Source organism: Anolis sagrei, chromosome 5, assembly GCF_037176765.1.
Source record: "Anolis sagrei isolate rAnoSag1 chromosome 5, rAnoSag1.mat, whole genome shotgun sequence".
NCBI classification, from domain to species: Eukaryota; Metazoa; Chordata; class Lepidosauria; order Squamata; family Dactyloidae; genus Anolis; species Anolis sagrei.
This window is the reverse complement of record NC_090025.1, coordinates 89,532,994-89,554,178: the sequence shown is the minus strand read 5'-3', so window position 1 is coordinate 89,554,178 and position 21,185 is coordinate 89,532,994. Positions and strand designations below refer to the sequence as shown.

General features: G+C 39.7%; 1 protein-coding gene across 1 annotated transcript in view; it reads right to left on the bottom strand.

The window, feature by feature from the left end:
- Positions 1-21,185, bottom strand: part of LOC132776530 (NADH-cytochrome b5 reductase 3-like) — a 64,822-nt gene that overhangs the window by 28,775 nt on the left and 14,862 nt on the right. The window contains exon 2 of the mRNA XM_060778287.2: positions 7,050-7,181. Coding sequence (XP_060634270.1) covers positions 7,050-7,181 — 132 coding nt within the window. The remainder of the gene's footprint in view (positions 1-7,049; positions 7,182-21,185) is intronic.

Sequence of the window (21,185 nt, the reverse complement as noted above, 5' to 3'; positions counted from 1 at the left end):
TCTTTCTTACGACCCCAGGAAGTGGATCGTAAATAAGGCAACAGGTATTTGCATGTTGGGATGCTTGGGTGGGTCCACACTGTGTCCAGCGAATGAGACAGAGCAGCCATTCTGCAGGGCAGCCATTGCCCTTTAAAAGGGGCCGTGCGTGCCTCGTGGCTTCAGTGTGAGACAGGACGCAAAGGTGAGAGGAGGGGGTTTGCTGCTGCTCTGATTTTCAGGCTACAAGGTGCCTACTAGCTTGCCTGGGCCTGCCAGTTAGACACGTAGCCAGCAGGGGTGGGAAGGGAAAGACAGAGACACTAAGGTTTACTTTTAAAATCTATTTTAATTCTTTGTTTTTATTTTATTTTTTATTTTTATTTTATTTTATTTTTTATTTATTTTTCTTGGGGAAAACAAAATAAAGCTTAAAAAAACCTTTGTAGTACTGCCTGTAGGTTTTGGAAACTATAAATGGAGCTTTAAATAAATGAAGCCCCATTTATAAATAAAGCCCCGTTTATTTTTAAATATTTTTATTTTTATTTTATTTTTTACTTTATTGTTTATTTATTAACTGGGCCAATAGTGCTGCCTGTGGATCTGCCACTGTTAGCCACGCAGCCAGCAGGGGTGGGAATTTTATTTTATTTATTATTTATTTTTCTTGGAAAAAGAAAATAAAGCCTAAAATCTTAGCTAATAGCCAACATTGGTGTTCCCTTTTTTGTGTGTCTCCACTTCTGGTTTATCTGCATTGCATTTCCTTATTTCCTTCTTTGTTTGTTTGTTTGGGAAACAAATTACCAACTGGGCCAGTAGTACCTGGCATTTGCAATCATCATCATCAATCAATCAATCAACTTTATCTATCTCACCCGCTATTCATATTTCGTGCCTGCCACGCTACAATCAAAATCTCAATCATAACAACAATCAAACCAATGACTTAAGGCACATCCAAAAATAAAAAAAGAAACCCAAATCAGTCAGGGCATTGCGTTTCTTTGAGAACTGCTACATCAATTTTGTTCTCAATCCCCTATTCCCTTATTCCAGTTTCTTCCCTTATCCTATCTTCATTTACTAAATAAATAAAAAGGTAATTTTCAGGGTTGGAATGAACAAGACTCCAAAACCACTGGACGAATTACAGCCAAATTTGGCCACAAGACACTTATTAACTACTTGACTGATCATCATTTTGAATATGTGATTTCCACATTAGAGTGTTGTAGCTGCCGAGATTTATAGTTAAAGTACAATCAAAGAGCATCCTAAACTCCACCAATAATGGAATTGAAGCAAAGGTTGCACACGGGACTCCCATGACCACAGAAAACACTGGCGTCTCCGAGTTTGGTGGGCATTGACCTTTGGGAGTTGTACTAATTCAGCTGCATCCAGAGAGCAGTGTGGATTCAATTATGGATGTGGACTGCTTTGGTGTCCACTGGCTGCTTGTGGTCTGGTGTGGTGTGGCCAATTGGGGTACTATTCCCCCTTTGGAAACAAACAATCCATCTCTAGGAGGGGTGGAGTTTTGGGCTGCCGTGTCAATAGAGGAATCTTGTCTCCCAGGACTCCTAGTTCTCCTCAGCCTCCTTCCCTTCGGCTGCCAGTGCAACGGCGTCTTCCTCTTTGTATCTCTTGACTGTTTCCCTTTCAGAGGTGGCAGTTGGATTGCTCTTTGTGCAGGCTAACGTTTCTCTACAACCTGTTCCCTTCAACACTTGCAGGGTTCACTGTCTTCTGCTTTCTCCCTCCACAAACATCCGGTCTTGCTTCCTGGTGGGGGGTGGGGGGGATGGGACATTTACAATAGAGAAGGATTTAACCTTTCCCGTAAGAGTGACACTGCCTGTTTGCCTCTCCAGTGGCCTCTGCTTTGGGGCTAGAGGGTTAGACAGGATGGAGAGGAACTGTCATCCAACTCTGATTCTCTAACAGCGCTAAGACATGCAGGAAGTCGGTTTGAGGCCGTGTGTCGAATACAATGTCAATGTGCGCAAACGGACTGCCCGTTTGACTGCTGTGTTGTCCCGCACTCTTGAACTTCGTCCTGAGCCTCTCCTCCACTCACACTGTAACTTTTGTCATGGTTGGTCTTGGGTAGGTGGTGGTAGTAGGAGGGAGTACGACCATCTTCTGCTAGAAATAGACATATTTCACAAAAGGAATCATTCAGTGTTTGGCTGGCCAGGGCAGCATTTCCTATCGCATGACTCCCAGGCAGTTCCAGACTCCAGATATCTTGGTCTATTCTGTTTGAGGGGAGCTACTGCTTGACTGCTGAGTGGCCTCCTGTCTTTGAATGGGAAACTACTAATCTTCGTAAGAGATATGTGTACCTCACGCAACACATACATTTCCTGGGGGAAATGAGTGTGTACTCTGTCTGGCTCTCCACTGCTCCCGGGATCCTCCTCCGTCTTCCAACCTCTCCATACGATACTTTCCTCTCTTTGAGGGGTGCCTGTTGGTCTGCTATCTGGTACTGCATTGTTGTCCATCGTCCTCTTCCGCTTCCGTCTTGGATCCTTTGGCAAGGAGGAGGACACTTTAAGACAGTTTGTATGGAGGAGTTACAGTTTGTCTGCTCTGAGGAGGCCTGCATTTTGTAGGTCGAGGTTTTCTCTCCGGTGTTATACCTGGTGGGATTCACTCTCCTTTATGATCCTACTTTGGAGTGCTGTCCTTGCTTCAGCGATCTGTTGTTGACTTTTGTTCTGTAGCCAGCAACTGGCTGCGTGCTCTGTCCTCATCAGCCTTCTGGTCCCTCCTTGAGGAGACTTTGTTTAAAGGGTCTCTTTCAGGACTGCCTGCCTGATTGTCTGCTGTGTGGTGGTGTGCCATTCAGGTCTCCAGACATTTTCTCAAGGGCTTGCTTTTCCTCCTCATTCGTGCTGTAACTGCATGATGTTGTTAATAATAATAATAACTAATAATAATAATAACAATGAAACTTCATTTATACCCTGCTACCATCTCCCCAAGGGACTCGGTGTGGCTTACATGACGCTGAGACCACAATACATAATAAAAGTAATAACAACAAACAATGCAAAACAATTGGAAAAAAATTCATAAGCAAAAAATAAGCAATAAACATGAACAATAGCACAACTTTGACTTTCATTCTGTAGTCAGGCCGCGTGCTCTGTCCTCATCATTCTTCCGGTCCCTCCCTGTGGAGACAGACATTTCTTAAAGGTTCTCTGTCAGGGCTGACTGGTTGTTTGCTGCATGGTGGAGTGCCATTCAGGCTTGCAGTTCTGCTGTAACTGCATGATCCTCCTTATTGCTGTTATCGTGACACTATACCCAACCCGCGAATCAAGGAGGGGGGTTACTATTTATTTGTCACTTATTTAATTATTTAATATTTACTGGGAGTATTTGGAATATGTATGTACCAAACCTGGCGGTACCTTTGTTTATTAAAGTCTTCTTTTCTTTGAGTACTAATACTTACGCTGTTGCATTCTCTACACCCCGGGAAAGACTCGTAGGGGTGCCCGTTTTACTGCTATGTGTCCTCCAAAAGTACTCGGGAATTGTAGTCACAACTTGGTTATTGCCCAAAGGTGTTAAATCCCTCTATTTTCTCAGTGCACTTTGTTAAGTTATGGGGGGACTCAAAAGGGGGGGGGTGGTTTCCCATCTCTTTCTGGGATGTCATCTCCACAGTGGTTGGTGACTTGACATCTGCTCTTTCCTGCAACTCCAGGATGGGATCTGGGTTCCTTGACATACATGAAGTTGACTTGGTTCCTTTTGTTACTTAGGATGACCATCCAGTCACTCTGGAGCTTCTCTGGAACACTTAGGATAATTTTACCACAGAGCACTTTGAGGCAGGCATCTGTCCGGGAATGGGTAGATTGATGCCTTCATTGTGATGAGTGAAGTGTCTTCCTGGCTGCCCAGTGTAAGGGACAGCATTTCATCCCTCTACTTTGCATTCTGCATTTTCCTTTCCTTCCCAAGATCTTCTTCTGTTTTCCTGCCTCTCCCGAGGATATGATACTTCTTTCCTGTCTTTGAAGGGTACCTGTTTGTCTGCTGTGTGACCAAGGGTATGGTTTTTTTCAGGCATCAAAAACATCATCATCATCATTAGCCTTCCGGAATATCACTCCCTATGGAGAAGCAATTATAGGACGAAGGATCTCTCAAACACATAATAGCAACCTTCCGTTCTTTAATACTTGGTTATTTTTCAATTACTTTATAATTACTTTGGTTTTTTGGAACACGTTGTCGCAACCTTTGGTTATATTTCACTTACACTTACTTTTGATTATTTGTTTCTATCCTGTCCTTCTCCACACTCCAGTAAGGAATGGGAGGTGCAATTTTACTGCTCTGTGTTTAGAAGGACAAAGCGTTCCAAATGTTTGCTCCTGGGGTAGATGGATCTCCCGGAAGGTGTTGGAGGAGGAGATGTTGAAGGAGGACGGCTGGCAAACAAAGCAGTCCAAACGGTCACTCATGGCGGGGGGGGGGGGATTATCTCCAGGAGATGTTGGGAGGATTAATCCCCCTGGGAGGTGTCGAAGGAGGTGGTCAGGTGGTCAAGTAAGATCAATGAACAGTAACTCGTGGGGGGACGACGACAAGCAAATAGTGGTACATGAGAAATTTAATTTTTTGAAATTAAGAGAGGTCTGCTCTAGAAATACGACAGAGATAGATTTGAATTTTCCAAAATAATCCTTGTGACAGGCAGCAATTTTTTTCTCCTTGTAATATTTAATTTAATCTCACCCAGCTGTGCCCACCTGGTTTTGGAGTGCATCAGCAGGCTAGATCCGGGGGGCAGGGAAGAGGGGTCGCAGTTGTCTTTCGGCAATCCATCGCCGTGGTCAGATGCACTGTTTCGCAATCATCTGGGTTCGAGTGTGTTCACCTGAGAGTGGGGAACTGTGATAGCTTGGGGTTTCTGCTGGTGTACCGCCCACCCCGTGACTCAGCAGTCTCCCTGCCTAAGCTAGCAGATTTGGTCTATAATTCGGCCTTATTTTCCCGGCACTTGATTTTGCTGGGAGACTTCAATTACCTGGACCAGGGACAGTCTGGCTTTAGGCCTGGACACGGCACCGAGATGGCTTTGGTCGCCTTGGTGGATGACCTCCGCAGGGAACTGGATAAGGGGAGTGTGACCCTGCTGGTTCTCTTGGACATCTCAGCGGCTTTCGATACCATCGGTCATGGTATCCTTCTGGGACAACTCTCTGGGATGGGTCTCGGGGACACGGTTCTGTCGTGGCTCTGGTCCTTCCTGGAGGGTCCATCCCAGATGATGAAGCTGGGAGACGCCTGCTCAGACCCCTGGCCTTTGACCTGTGGGGTCCCGCAAGGCTCTATTTTGTCTCCCATGCTTTTTAATATCTACATGAAACCGCTGGGAGAGGTCATCCGGGATTTTGGAGTTGGGTGCCATCTCTATGCAGATGACACACAACTCTACTACTCCTTTCCACCTAATTCCAAGGAAGCCCCTCGGGTGCTGGACGAGTGTCTGTCCGCTGTGGCTGTCTTGATGAGGATGAACAAGCTGAAGATCAATCCTGACAAGACAGAGGTCCTTCTGGTCGATCGTAAAGCGGATCAGGGTATAGGGTGGCAACCTGTGCTGGATGGGGTTACACTCCCCCTGAAGTCACAGGTCCGCAGTTTGGGTGTTCTCTTGGACTCATCACTTACGCTTGAGGCTCAGGCGTCGGCGGTGTCTGGGATGGCTTTTGCACGATTGAGACTCGTGCGCCAAATGCGACCGTACCTTGTGAAGGCAGATCTGGCCAGGGTGGTCCATGCCTTAGTCACCTCCAGATTGGACTACTGTAATGCGCTCTATGTGGGGCTTCCCTTGAAAACGGCCCGGAAATTCCAACTGGTCCAACGGATGGCGGCCAGGTTGTTAATTGCTGCTCATTACAGGGAGAGGTCAACCCTCCTGTTTAAGGAGCTCCATTGGCTGCCATTCATTTTCCGGTCCCAATTCAAGGTGCAGGTGCTTACCTACAAAGCCCTAAACGGTTTGGGACCCGTCTACCTGCGTGACCGCATCTCCGTATATAAACCCACTCGATCTCTCCAATAATCTGGAGAGGCTGTGCTTACGATCCCACCTGCGTCGCAAGCACGATTGGTGGGGACAAGGGACAGGGCCTTCTCTGTGGTGGCCTCCTGACTCTGGAACTCTCTCCCCAAGGACATCAGACAAGCCCCAACATTGGAAGTCTTTAGGAAGAGCTTGAAGACATGGTTGTTCCAGTGTGCCTTCCCAGAATAGGAAACTCCAAGCATCATGTCACAAATGCACTTTACTAGAGATTTAAGATTGTCTGCGCATCGCACTTATCCCCAAAATTCTATCTATTTCACCTGTCATGCCCAGCATTTTAAATTTTTTAATCATTACATGGGCCCGGCCTTAGTTTTAAGTCATGGTGTTATTGTTTAATGTTAATTGCTATTGTTTTTAATGTTTGTTGCCTGTTTTATGAGTTTATTTATTGTTGTATTTGTTATGCTGTTGTTTTTTGATGTGTTGGGCCTCGGTCTCTTGTAAGCCACACCAAGTCCTTCGGGAGATGTTAGCGGGGTATAAATAAAGGTTTATTATTATTATTATTAATAATAATAATAATAATAATATATTTAATATAAAAATTTAATACTTTATTGAAATATTCTTATTTATTTATTTAATAATTTCAGTAATTTTATTTATTTATTAATTTTAATTTAATTTAATTTTAATTGGTTGTTGTAAGTTTTATCACCAACAATCAAAAACAGAGGGAGAGGGAAGCTCCAGAAGTTTCCCCTGTCCTGTTTGCTGGTTTTTTGCGTATTGCGCAATCGCGTCCGTCATTAACGAAGCGATTCGGATATTTCGGATTATATCTGAAATTTTTGATCGGAAATTTCGGAAATCATTTCAGATTTGAAACGCCAGCGCCCCCTATATATGAAATGAGTTTAGAAACATTTTTTTTTCTTGATCACCCAAGCCTAGTACATACATATAAGAAAAGTGGAACTAATGTATTCCTTACCTCTTTGTCAATTAGCCTTAATGCATATTTCACGTCTGGATTCTCTAGGGTAATAGCAGGACTGGGCTTGGAGAAGAGTCTCATGATCACGTTGATCACAAAATATATTGGAGACAGTGCTACATTTCCCAACTGTAACATAAAAAAGAAGAAAGGCTTTAAAATCACATTGTTGTTGCTGCTACTGATTTATGGCAATATCAAGATAAAGATAAGTCTAATTTCTGTTCATTTCAGTAAATAGCTATAAGCAAAGAATTCACAAGAACAGAAAATATCTCATTAGTAAAGCCAGGTAGGCTTGTGTAATCATGGATTCACTTTGGATGTTTGCCTTCGGCTTGTTCAGCTGCTTCGGAAACTCATATAGGCATGAGCTCTGCCGGCATTTTTTAACTAGCTGCAACAGAACAAAAGCTGTTGAAAACTGGCTGTGTTTGATTACACGTTGATTGCGGGGAGGGAGGCAGCCGCTAGAAGGAAAAACTTCAAACTACAAGAAAGGAGATTCCATCTGAACATTAGGAAGAACTTCCTGACTGTGAGAGCCATTCAGTGTGGTGGAGGCTCCTTCTTTGGAAGCTCTTAAACAGAGGCTGGATGGTCATCTGTCAGGGGTGCTTTGAATGCAATTTTCCTGCTTCTTGGCAGGGGGTTGGACTGGATGGCCCATTAGGTCTCTTCCAACTCTAGGATTCTATGTTTCTATGATTCCATGAAAAGTATCCCAGGAAGCGAGGTTTCTTAAGCCCTTTATTAAACCCAGGTCTCCTCTACAGATAGAAGGAAAAGGATCACAGAAAGAGTGGTATCTTAACTCTGATGCTTTTGATCCAGGTCTTAATGAAGGATACAAGGACAAATAATGACTAAAATGACGGGAAGGGGAACCTGGGAAATCCCAATGAGCTGGATAGAAAATGAATCTTTCAGCTTCCCGGATCGAAAATGGATTTTTGTCCTCCTGAATTTGGGAGGCTCCTGAAAAATGAATCGCCACCACCACTGACATCCGAGACTTCAAAACAGATCACAGTTTACACAGATTGCACAAGCCCAGCATATAGTGTGCAGCATCTTCATGTTACAAATGTAAACTATTTATTATAAATCTAAACTATTTATTTCAATAACAATGCATGATTTAAACATAGTTTTTTCTTCCTACTAAAATCAGGCAATATTACTTTTGCTTGCATTCACAAATAAGCAGCGTAAGGTTGAAACTGGAAGTTGTTGAGCTGATCTTTGAATTACCGAAAGATAAGCCAAGCTTTTTAACCCTTTTTTTTGAGCTGAAAAAACCTCCCTTGGCTTATAAATGGGGTCAAGGTCAAGGCCAGACAACAGAGCCTGGAGGCAATTGCTATGATCTATTTCTCTCTCCTCCTCACCTCCCTTGTCAGTGTATTTTCTTTTCTAGTCACAGGGGAGGGAAGGAAAGAGAGATAGTTCATGTCCTCCTTGTTTGTATGGCTCTCTTTCAAAACCATCCAATTTCCTGACCTTTTTGTTTATCTAAATGTATTAATTTTATATTTTGTTCCCTTGGAAGTTTTCCCCTCATATGTTTGCAGGTCTTTGCAAATCCTATATACATATAGATGCATAGAGATATCTAGAGATCTCTATGTACCTTACTAGAGATCTAGAGATCTCTATATACATTATATGAATTTACCCCTCACATGTTTGCAAGTCTTTGCAAATCCTATATAGACACAATTATCTATATAGAGAGGGATTTTGCTGCCACCAATATGTTACCTCATTACGCCACCTCCCTTACTGAAATGTTTAAACGACACAGGGAGACTCCAGTAATAACACAGGAAATCATTGTTTATTTAGAACAGTCAAATAAGCTTAATGGTTGTTAGGCCTTTCTTCAATACAGAGGAACAATACTTAAATCTTAAGTTTCCTTAGAACAAAGTTCCACACATGGAATTTCAAATAGGAATCTTTTAAAACCTTTTGAATTCTCCCTTCCTTTCTTCAAAGCACTCTAAATGCTTTGGAGGCCTAAAACTACTATTTTCTCAAAGAGGTTTCTTTCTTAGAACCCCAAAACAGTCCCCAAAACTCCTTCCCTTTCCTTCATCACCACATCCCTAACTCCTTCCTCTTCCAACCCAGTCTCCAAAATTTGATCTTAAAAAGGCTGCTGTCACAAGACTGTTAATAGCTATAAAAGGAGGGGAGATCCAATTGGAAGAGTGGCATAGGGAGATCTGGGATATTGCAATAAATGACAGGTAGTATAAAGATTAAAAGAGTGATGCCGAACCATACTCCCCCCTCGCCTTTCCCTTATGAATTAATATTTATTTTATTTATTTCCTGTATTTATAACCCGCCCTTCTCACCCCCGAGGGGGGGAATCAGGGAGGCCTCACAGCAAGCACCATTTGGTGCTGTCACAATTATAAACATTCAACAATACAATTAAAAGAATTAAACAATTAATTAAAATAGTTTTAAAATGTACATGAATTTTGTGCTTGGGTCTCCTAAGATACCTCATTATGTATGCAAATATTCCAAAATCTTTTTTTAAAAATCAAAATACAGATACTCAACCCTTTTGGATAAGGGATAATCGATGGTACTCGGAAGCATAGATGACTAAGGAATGGATATAGTTCAGGAGGAGAGTTGGTTTTAATAGAGTAGAGATGCTCCCATACAATGTATTTCTATACTTTGCTCTTCTTCTCTTCTACTCCTATAAAATGTATATATAATAATAATAAACTGAAGGTAAGGGTGATCTCCAATAACCTCTGCTCTGGACTTTCCCTTGCCTGGGGTGGTCTCTCGATCCCTCTCCAAGAAACAAAGGACCTTCCTGTTTCCCAGCGGGGAGCCAGAAATCGTCACCCAAAACTCCCCTTTGGAATAGCACCAACATCAGAAGACAATAAACAGAGCTGAGACCCTGATGATCCACTCAGGACTCCTAAGGACACACCTGAATGTCACTGTCCTCACCCAGGAGGCACCTTGGAACATGACAATCATCTTTGTCTCCGGTTCCTGGACCCGATACTGTCATAATCCTCCAATTCGCATTTCCAAAGCTTCATTATCCATGGATGAGCGCCGCCATAATTCGCAGGGCAGGCTCAACCCCCAGCCTCTCGTCCCCTGCCCACCTCTCTCCCATCCATTGGGAGCCTCACAGAAGCCTGGCCCAGCTTGGTGGGGAACTTTGTGATGTCAACAGCTTCTGGACCAACCAGCGCCAAGAGCCTGCCTCTGGACTCATCTGTGATATGCAATTGAAGTAAAATTAGGCCTCCTCATCAAACAAGTTAATGAAGAAAATTTCTACCATTTCCCCACAACTCAAAATCTGTTACCAAAAAAACATGTGTGAATTCCCTGGAAAAGTTGCAAAAGGAGTTCCAATTTAGAAGAGCTTCATCTTCATGAACAGCCTATACAGCTTTTCTGTAATCCCTTTTCTATTGACATTGAAGATATGGATACAATTTACCAAATGGAACTAGCTGTTTCTTGGAGAGGGATCGAGAGACCACCCCAGGCAAGGGAAAGTCCAGAGCAGAGAATTGTGACTCTCTGAACGACACATTCAAGTCAAGCAGCCTTTTTAATTTCTATGCATCTCTCCCCTCTGAGACATATCCTAAGCTCAGAAACCATGCACTCAAAATGGCAACCATCTTTGGCTGTACATGTCTATGAACAGACTTTTTCCAGAATGAAACATCTGAAATCTCCAACCAGATCTAGACTAATGCACGCTTGCATCGCTTGTTACGAATAGAAGTGACAACTATGGAACCGGACATTCACCATGTCATTACATTAGCCAAAAGCAGGCCCACAGTTCCCACTGAAATACTGATAAGCTTGTTGATTTAACTTTACTTGTTCTTCATTTTAAATGTTGTATTTCTTCCCGTTTTGTTTTTCTTACTTCAAAATAAGATATATGCAATTTGCATAGGAATTTGATTATAGTTTATTTTAAACTATAGTCCGGCCCTCCAACGGTCTGAGGGACAGTGAACTGGACCCCTGTTTAAAAAGTTTGAAAAGCTCCCCCACCATCACCAGATTGAGTGTGAAGGTGTAGAGCAACCCGTGGGAGGCTCGTAGACACCAAATACTCCCTTCCCTCAAGGAAGGGGGTGAAGAGGGTCCGAGCCGATGGGAGTGCAGGTGCCCCACTGGGATCAGGCAAAGACCCGTTTCAACTGCTGCCAGCCCATGCAACAAATACGAAGAAGAATTTAAGAAACTCAAAGGAGAAATCAAAGACTATCTCAACACCAGGTAAGATTGGAACAGAAGAGGAAGGAGGAAGGAAGAAAGATAGACGAGATAAAATCAAGGGGGAGATTCTCCCGAAAATTTAAAATTATACTTTGAAACCCGGAAAGGTAAATTGGGAATAGATTAATTTGGATTAATTTCTACTAAAATATAGAGCTACTCGCCGCTTCATTACTGATTCGAATTAAATTAAATATTTTGAAGATAAGGAAGATAAGAATGCGAATGAGATAACTGAAATAAGAAATAATATATATCAAGCCGTGAGAGTCCCCCTCCTCCTACCCCCCCCCCGATTCTCCTGCCCTCCCACCCTGCCTAATAGTCAATTAAAGAAGGAAAACTCCTGACCTTGGCGCCATATTGTTGTGTCTAACTGGCAGTCTTCTTTATAAACAAAAAGGAAAGGACAAGGCAGGAAGTGACAAAGAGGAAGTGACAAAGAAGAAGGCTGTGGGTAGAAGAGACGGAAGGGGCGGAGACAAAAGAAAGGGCGGAAGAGCTTCAAGAAGGGCGGAAGTAGGGAGGAGGAAGTGGAAACCATAGAAAAACCATAGAGAAACATCGCTACGGAGCGGCAGAGCGGCGAATATAGCATAAATCTCAAATAAATAGATATTGAAGGAGGAGAAGTAGATAATAATGGCTGAAGGACAGAGAAGAAGATCGAGGACGAGAAGTAGATGTGGAGCTAGGACGAGAAGCAGACGAAATTCAAGGACGAGAAGCAGACGCGGAGCCAGGAATAGAAGTAGACGAAATTCAAGGACAAGAAGTAGACGAGATTCAAGGACGAGAAGCAGACGCAAATAGTATAAAGAGGAGAAGAAGCTGAAATTAGAATAAGAAGGAATCAAACAAGATAGTTGCAAAGTTAGGAAAGATAAAGGGAATTAGAGATATATACAAATTAATTAATATTAACATAATTAAATTGGATTTAATCAAATTAGTTGGAAAGCACTTGATAAATGAATTGATATAAGAAATTATTTGAAGAGAATCAATTAAAATTAAAGTGATCGAAGTGGAACAGAATTAAGTACTTTGAATATCAGTAGGGCTGTGTAAATTGGAAGGGAGGGTGAAGATTAAATTTAAGTAAAGCTGGGTGAAGTGAATTAAAAAGTTAACCAGGCCCAGAGATTTGGTTGGGAAATTGAGGTCAACGAAAGGAAAACCAGATAAAGAAAAACTTAAAGTAAGGAGAGCTTCACTAGATACCAGCTTAAGTATGGAGAATATACTTAAGGAAATTAAAAAACTATCGGAAAAACAAGATGCAACAAAGAGGGAGATGGTGGAAAAACAAGAGGCAATAAAGAAAGAGATGGCGGAGAAGCAAGAAGCACACTTTAATAAACAAGAAAAGAATTACAAAAAGTTGTCGGAAGAGTTTAAAGAAATGAAAAAAGAGATGCAAGAAGAATTTGGCCAAATTAAAAAAGATATAACCCAGTTATATGGGGAAGTGAAAGAATTAAAAACTAGTAAAGAAAAAACAGAGGAAACACAATCTCAGATTTTGAAGAAGATTAAAGGGATAGACAAACAAAAGGAAAAAATGGAAATAGAACAAGAAAAATTACTACAGAGACAAATGGATTATCACTTACGATTTAGAAATATTCAAGAAGAAAAACAGGAGGATATTGCTCAGATTATGCAAATTTTAATTGCGAAATTTCTAGAATGCGAAGAATCTAATGACAGAATTGGAAGGGGAAAAACAAGAAGGGAGAAAAGCGGATAAGAAAACTCTGACTCCTGGAAACGGGAATGGAAAAGAAAAAAAGAAAGCAAGATTTGACTCTTCGGAAGACTATGGATTTACGAGTAGTGGACAAGGAAGTACAACAACAACATTTCACGATCTTGGAGAAGGAGCATACGGCCCAGAGGTGGCAGCGCAGAGGCTATCGGTTTTGGATATAGGCGACATTGGATTGGATACAGATACAGTTGAATAAAATGGCGGATCGACAAATTAAGTGTTTATCAAATAACCCAGGAAACACATATTTGCCACAAACATGTGGCTCATTTGGAAAATAAAAAATTGGGAAAGACATTTTATTCATCAGATGAAAAAAAGAAAAAGGGAGTGGTAACATATATAAAGGAAAATCTAACACCAGAATTGGCATTTAAGGATATGGAAGGAAGATGTGTGGCGGTAACAATTCAATTGGGAAATTTAAAAATACTAGTATGTAATATATATGCGCCAATTGGTCCAAAGACCAAATTCATTCAATTTTTACAATTAAAACTGAGAGAAACGGAATTTGATGAACTCTTACTGATAGGAGACTTCAATGGTGTAATGGACAAACAAAAAGATAAGAATAAATTACAAAAAAGGGGAGGAAACAGTGTTTTACACCAAAAGTTTTTTGATTTACAAAACGAATTTGAGCTGGAAGATACGTGGAGAAGGAATGAGAAGAAAAAGGACTATACTTTTTATTCACATAGACATCAAACTTGGTCAAGGATTGATATGGCATGGATAACAAAAAAACTAGCTACTAAAATAGTGGAGATGGAAATAGTGCCTAGAGACGTTTCAGATCATTGCCCACTAGAAATATTAATTAATCATAAAAGCTTTCAAAGGAAATGGAGATTAAACGAAAATTTGATTAAAACGGAAGAAGATAAATCACATTATAACAAAATTGTTCAAGAGTATTTGGAAATAAATGACATAGAGGAGACAAAAATACAAGCGGTTCTGAGAGGATGCTTTATACAACATGGTGCTAGGAAGAATAAAGATAGAAATAAAAAAATGAAAGAATTGATGAATAAGATTGCTAATAAAGAAACAGAGTTAAAAAAGAAACCAGAGTGCAAAAATTGAATAAAGAATTAGCAAGACTCAAACAAGAGAAGTCTCGCTTGGAAACGGAAAGACAGGCAAGAGAGTTGAAGTTTCTAAAACAACAATCTTTTGAAAATGCGAATAGATCAGGGAAATGGCTAGCAAGACAAGTAAGAAAGAAGAAACAAACTACACAAATTACAAAAATAATATCGGGAGATAAAATTGCCACAACCGATAAGGAGATTATGGGAGAATTTATGGAATTCTACAGTAAATTATATACGAAAGATGGAATAAAGAAAGATGATATTACAGCATATATAAGCAATTGAAATTGCAGTAAATTACAGAGGAAATAAGAGAAAAATTGAATAAAGAAATTATGGAAGAAGAGATTGAAAGAGCAATTAACAAAATGGATGCAGATAAAGCTCCGGGACCGGATGGATTTACAGCAGGATTTTATAAGGCAATGAAAAAAAACTGTGGTACCAATGTTAAAGAGTTTTAAATGAAATCACCAAAGAATCCCAGAATCCTGGAACCAAGCTGAGATAGTAATGATACATAAAGAAGGTTCAGCTTCGGAAGATATTAAGAATTATAGACCGATTTCCCTATTAAATGTGGACTATAAAATATTTACGAATATACTGGCGGCAAGATTAAAGGAATTCTTGAAAGATTGGATAGGGGAGGACCAAACACGGTTCCTCCCCGGAAGATACATGAAAGATAACATCCGCACAGTATTAGATTTGATTGAATATTTTGAGGCGAATCACCAGAAAGAAATGGCTATTCTATCAATTGACGCTGAGAAGGCGTTTGATAATTTGAATATAAATTAAAATGCAATTGATGCGATTTATGATTTACAAAAGGCAAAAATTCGGATCAACAGTCAATTATCGGAGGAATTTGAGATTACAAAAGGAACGAGACAGGGATGTCTGTTATCCCCGTTAATTTTTATAATGGCGTTGGAACCATTGATGATGAGAATAAGAGAAGATGCAAATGTTAAAGGAGTAAAAATCGGGAAATATCAATATAAAATAAGAGCCTTTGCAGATGATTTATTGGGAATAGTGGAAGACCCAATCAATACCTTACAGAATTGGATTGTAAAAATACAAGAATTTGGGAAAGTGGCAGGCCTCAAAATAAATAAAGGGAAAACTAAAATACTAACTAAAAATATAGGGAAAGAAAACCAAGAGGAAATTACAAAGATTGCAGGAATGGAAATAGTGAAAAAATTAAGGTACCTGGGGATTTGGTTGACAGCAAAGAATGGCCAATTACTGAAGAATAATTATGACTTGACCTGGAACAAGATACAGAAGGATCTAAAGAAATGGAGCTTATTGAAACTATCTCTACTAGGAAGAATTGCGCTTATAAAAATGAATGTCTTACCTAAACTACTATTTTTATTCCAAAATATACCCATAATCAGAAACCAGACAGAATTTATCAAATGGAAGAAAGAATTATTGAAATTTGTGTGGAATGGCAATAGACCGAGAATTAAATATCTGAATTTAATAGACAAAAAAATGCGAGGTGGGCTGGGATTCCCAGATCTGAAAACATATCATGAGGCTAGTGTTCTTTGTGGATAAGAGATTGGATGACACTAGAAAACGGAAAAGGTTTGAATTTAGAAGGACATGATTTACGTATAGGCTGGCATGCCTACACGTGGTATGACTGAGAAAAAAAGGGAAAAAAAAGGAAACCATTTTGTAAGGGCATCATTAATTAAGAGTTTGGATGAAATATAAGAATTACTTTTATACCAAAACGCCTCTATGGGTTTCACCGATGGAGGCGCACCAAAGAAGATTACTAGGTTGGAGAGCGTGGCCAACATACAGAGACATATTAGTGAAGAATACTATGGAGATTAAATCCTTCCAGCAAATAAAAGAAACAAATGGGAATATGATGTGGCTAAACTATTTGCAAATGAAAGAATATATTAAACAAGATAATAAGATAGGCTTCACCTGGGAAGAGACAATTTGGGATAAGATATTGAAGACGAATAAAAAAGTAATCTCAGTCATTTATAACACATTACTAACCTGGCTAACGGAGCGTGAGCAAGTGAAACCATGTATGATAAAATGGGCTGAAAATATAAGAAGACCTATTCAATTTAGAGAGTGGGAGCAGATGTGGAACAAAAAATTGCAATATGTATATGCAACAGATTTAAAAGAAAACTGGATAAAAATGTTCCACAGATGGTATACCACTCCTAAGAAAATATCTTTAACGAACAAGAATACCTCTGATAAATGTTGGAAGGGCTGTCATCAAACAGGTACCTTTTACCATATGTGGTGGTCATGCAAAGAAATAGAGAAATATTGGATGAAAGTTCATGTGGAGTTACAAAAATTTTTGAAGAGAGTTTTTAAGAAGAAACCAGAATATTACCTATTGGGATTTACAGATTTGGAATTACCATTAGATGAGAACGAAGATAGACTATTTACTTATGCTATAACAGCAGCGAGAATATCACTGGCGAAGTTTTGGAAACAGGAAGACATCCCTACCACTGAAGAGTGGTTAGGGAAACTAAGAGAAATAAGAGAAATGGACGAACTAACTTTTTTCTTGAAAAATAATACCGGGAACCCGATAAAGAGGACTGATTGTACTCTATATGAAAGCTATGAAAAGGAAAGAAGCAAATAAGAGGAATATTATGAAGTGGACATAATGGAAATATTATTGAGGACACAACACCTGATGGAGAGATGGAAGTCAATTTTTATCTTATTTTTTCTATTTTTTATATTTTTTCTTCAATTTTTTTCTATTTTTTTTAAATTGTTTTTTGTTGTGGACTTGGGGGTCTTTCCTATTCTTTCCTACTTTCCTATCCTCTTTTTTAAATATTCTCCCTCTTTCGATGTTATTTTAAAATCTTAATAAAAACTATTTTTTTTAAAAAGTTTGAGGACCCCTGCTTTACACTAACCCTTTATACGCACAAACCCTTCAAGGTAAGCCAGTCCGTTACAGGCGGGATACAAATGAAGTTCTATTATTATTATTATTATTATTATTATTATTACTATTAAGTTATTATTGCTACCATATTGTTTTAGTTGACCCTACTTTTCCACTTACAGAGCTAATTTACTGTTTTGAAAATATTTCAAAAACATTTAACCTGCCGATGCCTCAATTGATGTAATTTTATTGAGGCATCAGAAGCATGTAGCATACCTGGATTTCAGCAAGGCCTTCGACGAAGTCCCCCATGACCTTCTGGCAAATAAACTAGTCCAATGTGGGCTAGGCAAAACTACGGTTAGGTGAATCTGTAATTGGTTAAGCAGACGAAACCAGAGCAATGAAGAGGAAGCATTGCTCACCAATGCTTCCTCTTCATTCTGGAAAGAAGTGACGAGCAGAGTGCCGCAGGGTTCCGTCCTGGGCCCGGTCCTGTTCAACATCTTGATAATTATTAAGGGTTAGAAGGCATGATCATCAAGTTTGCAGACAACACCAAATTGGGAGGGATAGTCAGTACTCCAGAGGACAGGAGCATTATTCAAAACGATCTTAACAGATTAAAGAGATTTGCACTTTAGGGATTTTTTTTCTTTTTTGTACTTTAGGGAGTGCTCCTTTGCTGTCTCCCCAACTTCAGGTTCCAAGACTTCAAAGACTGTAGTCCACAGCAATTAAAAATAGAACCACCGCACTATAATTGTTGATGTCACTTCTTGCAAATGATGACCCTAATGTATGTAGCTTTTTTGGCAGAATTTGTTCAGAGGTGTGCTGTTACTTCCCTGAGGCTCAGAGAGTGTGACTTGCCCAAGGGCACCCAGTGAGTTTTCATGGTCGAGTGTTCATCCAACATTCAAATCACTAGTCCACAGTGGTTTTCTGACACTATAAAAAGAACCTAATGGTTGCTGATTTGACTAAGGGATGGACTACAATGGCCTACAAAGCCAACTTTCTACCTGTTGGACACTCTAGGGGCTGAACACACTGCCAAAAGATAAGCAAAAGGGAAAAAAATGAGGTCCATGTCTGGTTCTGAAAAAGTGGTTTAAAAAATGCTAAACGATGGATAGCCCCTGAAACCTATTCAAAAAATTTCCTGCTGTTTGTGGAAGCTTGCAGAAGAGGACATTCATAATTGTTCATTTAGGTCATACAAATTAATTGGTGGGACGGGGATGGCAAAGTGTAGTGCCACCAATGGATTCAAGGCACAAACAGCCCCAGAGTTTTTCAACCCTTGAACAATATCTTTGTTTTCTTGTTTTAATTCTCCAAGAGATATAGGTTGAACATCCCTTATCCAAAATGCTTGGAACTAGATGTGTTTGGGTCCCCCCCCCCCCCGCCCCAATTTTGGAATGGTTGTATTTGTATTGCATTTTTTCATCTCCCACTTCATCCATCATCATTCAGTAGAAATTAAATACTACAAGTCTCACTGAGTGAGAACCACATAGTTTCAAGAGCCTTGAACTATTCTGTGTAAGATTACATCAACTGTGAGTGCAGAGTTGAACATGTGACACCAAAGTTATTCAGAACATTAAAGACACAGTTGATCCAATCAGTTATTTTTGGATGGTCATGATGACCAGGCACCAATGTTCATATTATAATGCCATACCCTAATCAGATTAGTCCAGTAATGCCACTGTAATTTTTCCATCCACTGGATTCTGATTCAATAGAACAAATGGTTCCATGCCATAAGGGTTATCAAACAGACATTTCCAAATGACCTAAGAATTATGTAAGCATAGGTACTAAGACTTCGAAGGGGTTGTAGTCTTAACAAGTAACTGTTTTGCAATTCTAATTTGAAATAGCACTTTTCTGGCTTTTTAGTACTACCTTTTAGGGCTGTCCAACCACGGAAAAATTTGTTTCTAAATTCGATTCGTTTTTAGGGGGTTTTTGCGTTTCGTTATTTAAAAGAATTCCGAAATTTTTCTTTTAAAAAGTTCGATATTTATGAAATTTCGGAAATTACGAAACAATTTCGAAACAATAACGAATTGATTCGTTAATGGCGGATGCGATTGCGCAATACGCTAAAAAACCCTCCAAATGGGACAGGAGGAACTTCTGAAGCTTCCCTCTCCCTCTGTTGTTGACTGTTGGTGTGATAATTTATTTTTTTATCACTGATAAAACAAACAACTATAAAACTTGCACCAGACATACGGAAATAATAACGAAAAATTTCAAAACAATTACAAAACAATTTCGAAACAATTACTAAACGAATTGGAAAAATTCGTTTCGTTTTTTAGTTGCTCCTGAATGGTTCGATATCGCTTCGTTATAAAAAAATAACGAATTAATAACGAATTATGAAATTAACGAACGAAACCGCCCAGCCCTACTACCTTTCAAATGTCAAAGAATAACACGTTTATTTATTTATTGTGTTTGCATTCCACTTTTTTCCCAGAGCACCTTCCAAAACATTTTTTAAAATTATAACAACATTATAATATCATTAAAACCCCATAAAACAGTATACAAGGCTTTCAAAAATGAAGTTTTCAAAAGAACAATAAAGCTCTCCTTCATCAAAGGATCTTCAGTCCAATAGCTGATAATGAGCACTGTCCACACATCAAAGGATGAATGCAATCATACACGAACATCTTACATCTTCCTGAAGATAGTAATGCTGAAGAGGTGCAAATAGAAAACCAGAAGCAAGAATCACTGCATGACAGGGAGGGATCCAACCTAACCACCAAAGGCAGCAAGAAGAAAATTGTTGGTGACAGAGGATTCACTGCATATGGGTAGAGGGAATTGTGTGCCTGCTAGACAAGACATGTGGACATCAATGGTACTTGCAAAGATCACCTTGGACTATGAACCCTGGGTAGAGAAACAAAGCGTTTAGAAACCCAGGTGTTATTCTCACCTTATTCCATTAGTGAAAGAAGGACAGGGACAGAAGATACTGTTTAGAATTTGCCTTTGGGCTGTTTGATATATAATTACCCACTCCACCCCAACAGGTGGTGTTAACAGGAGAGGTTGGGCTTTTGGAACCATTGTCATAACTTCTTAAAAGAATACTGGTTACAACTAGGCTATACCGCATGAAGACGAAGAAGAATGTCTTTGGCAAGAGTATAGATAAACTGATGACAGAGGCTTTAAACTAAATCCTTGGTGTGTTGGAAATTATAGTTCAAATATCAGCCCAAAGGCAAACTTTAAATACAAGGATGTGTATTCTAGAAGTTGAAGGGAAACAATGTGAAACACAGAAAAATCGACAGTAATTTAACAGATGAATACAAACAAAACTTCAAATTGGTGGGTGCAATCAGCTGGAGGGGAGGTGCGGCTGGCTTTGCTGCATCTCGGCCAATCAAGGAGCCAGCACCGCTTTTACCTTTCGATCAATGAGGGATGAAGAGGCAGTCCAGGCGGGAAACAAAGAACTGGGATGAATAAAAAAAAAACAAGATAAAGTCGAAGTTATAGTGCAGAAAGAGAAAATGACTTTATAAAAGAGACTTGGTGGGATGACTCCCATGTCTGGGATATTACAACTGAGGGTTTGAAGATTTGAAAAATTTGAAAAAAAAAACCTGTTTCTGGTTTGAAAGTGTTATTTCCTGTTCAATTGTGTGGTACTTATTTTGAAAGAAGTTGCTATACTCTAGAAACTTGGTTTTTGTAGCTGCCACAAACTACGTTGAATTGGTTGAGACTCTATGAGATATTTATTGAAAACTATAGCAAATGTGCTGCAGGATGGCTCACAAAACCAAAGTTTTTGCAGTTCAATAAACTTTTTCCATGTTTTTTAATGACAGAACCAATTAGGTACAATAAGCATACTGAAAATGTGAACAGAAAAAAGATTGCATACAAGGAATGGAAAGGAAAGATGAATCACCAAGGAAGAATACAGTTGTGTAGCTCAACCCTGCAGGAATGGTATAAGGAAAGTCTCAGCA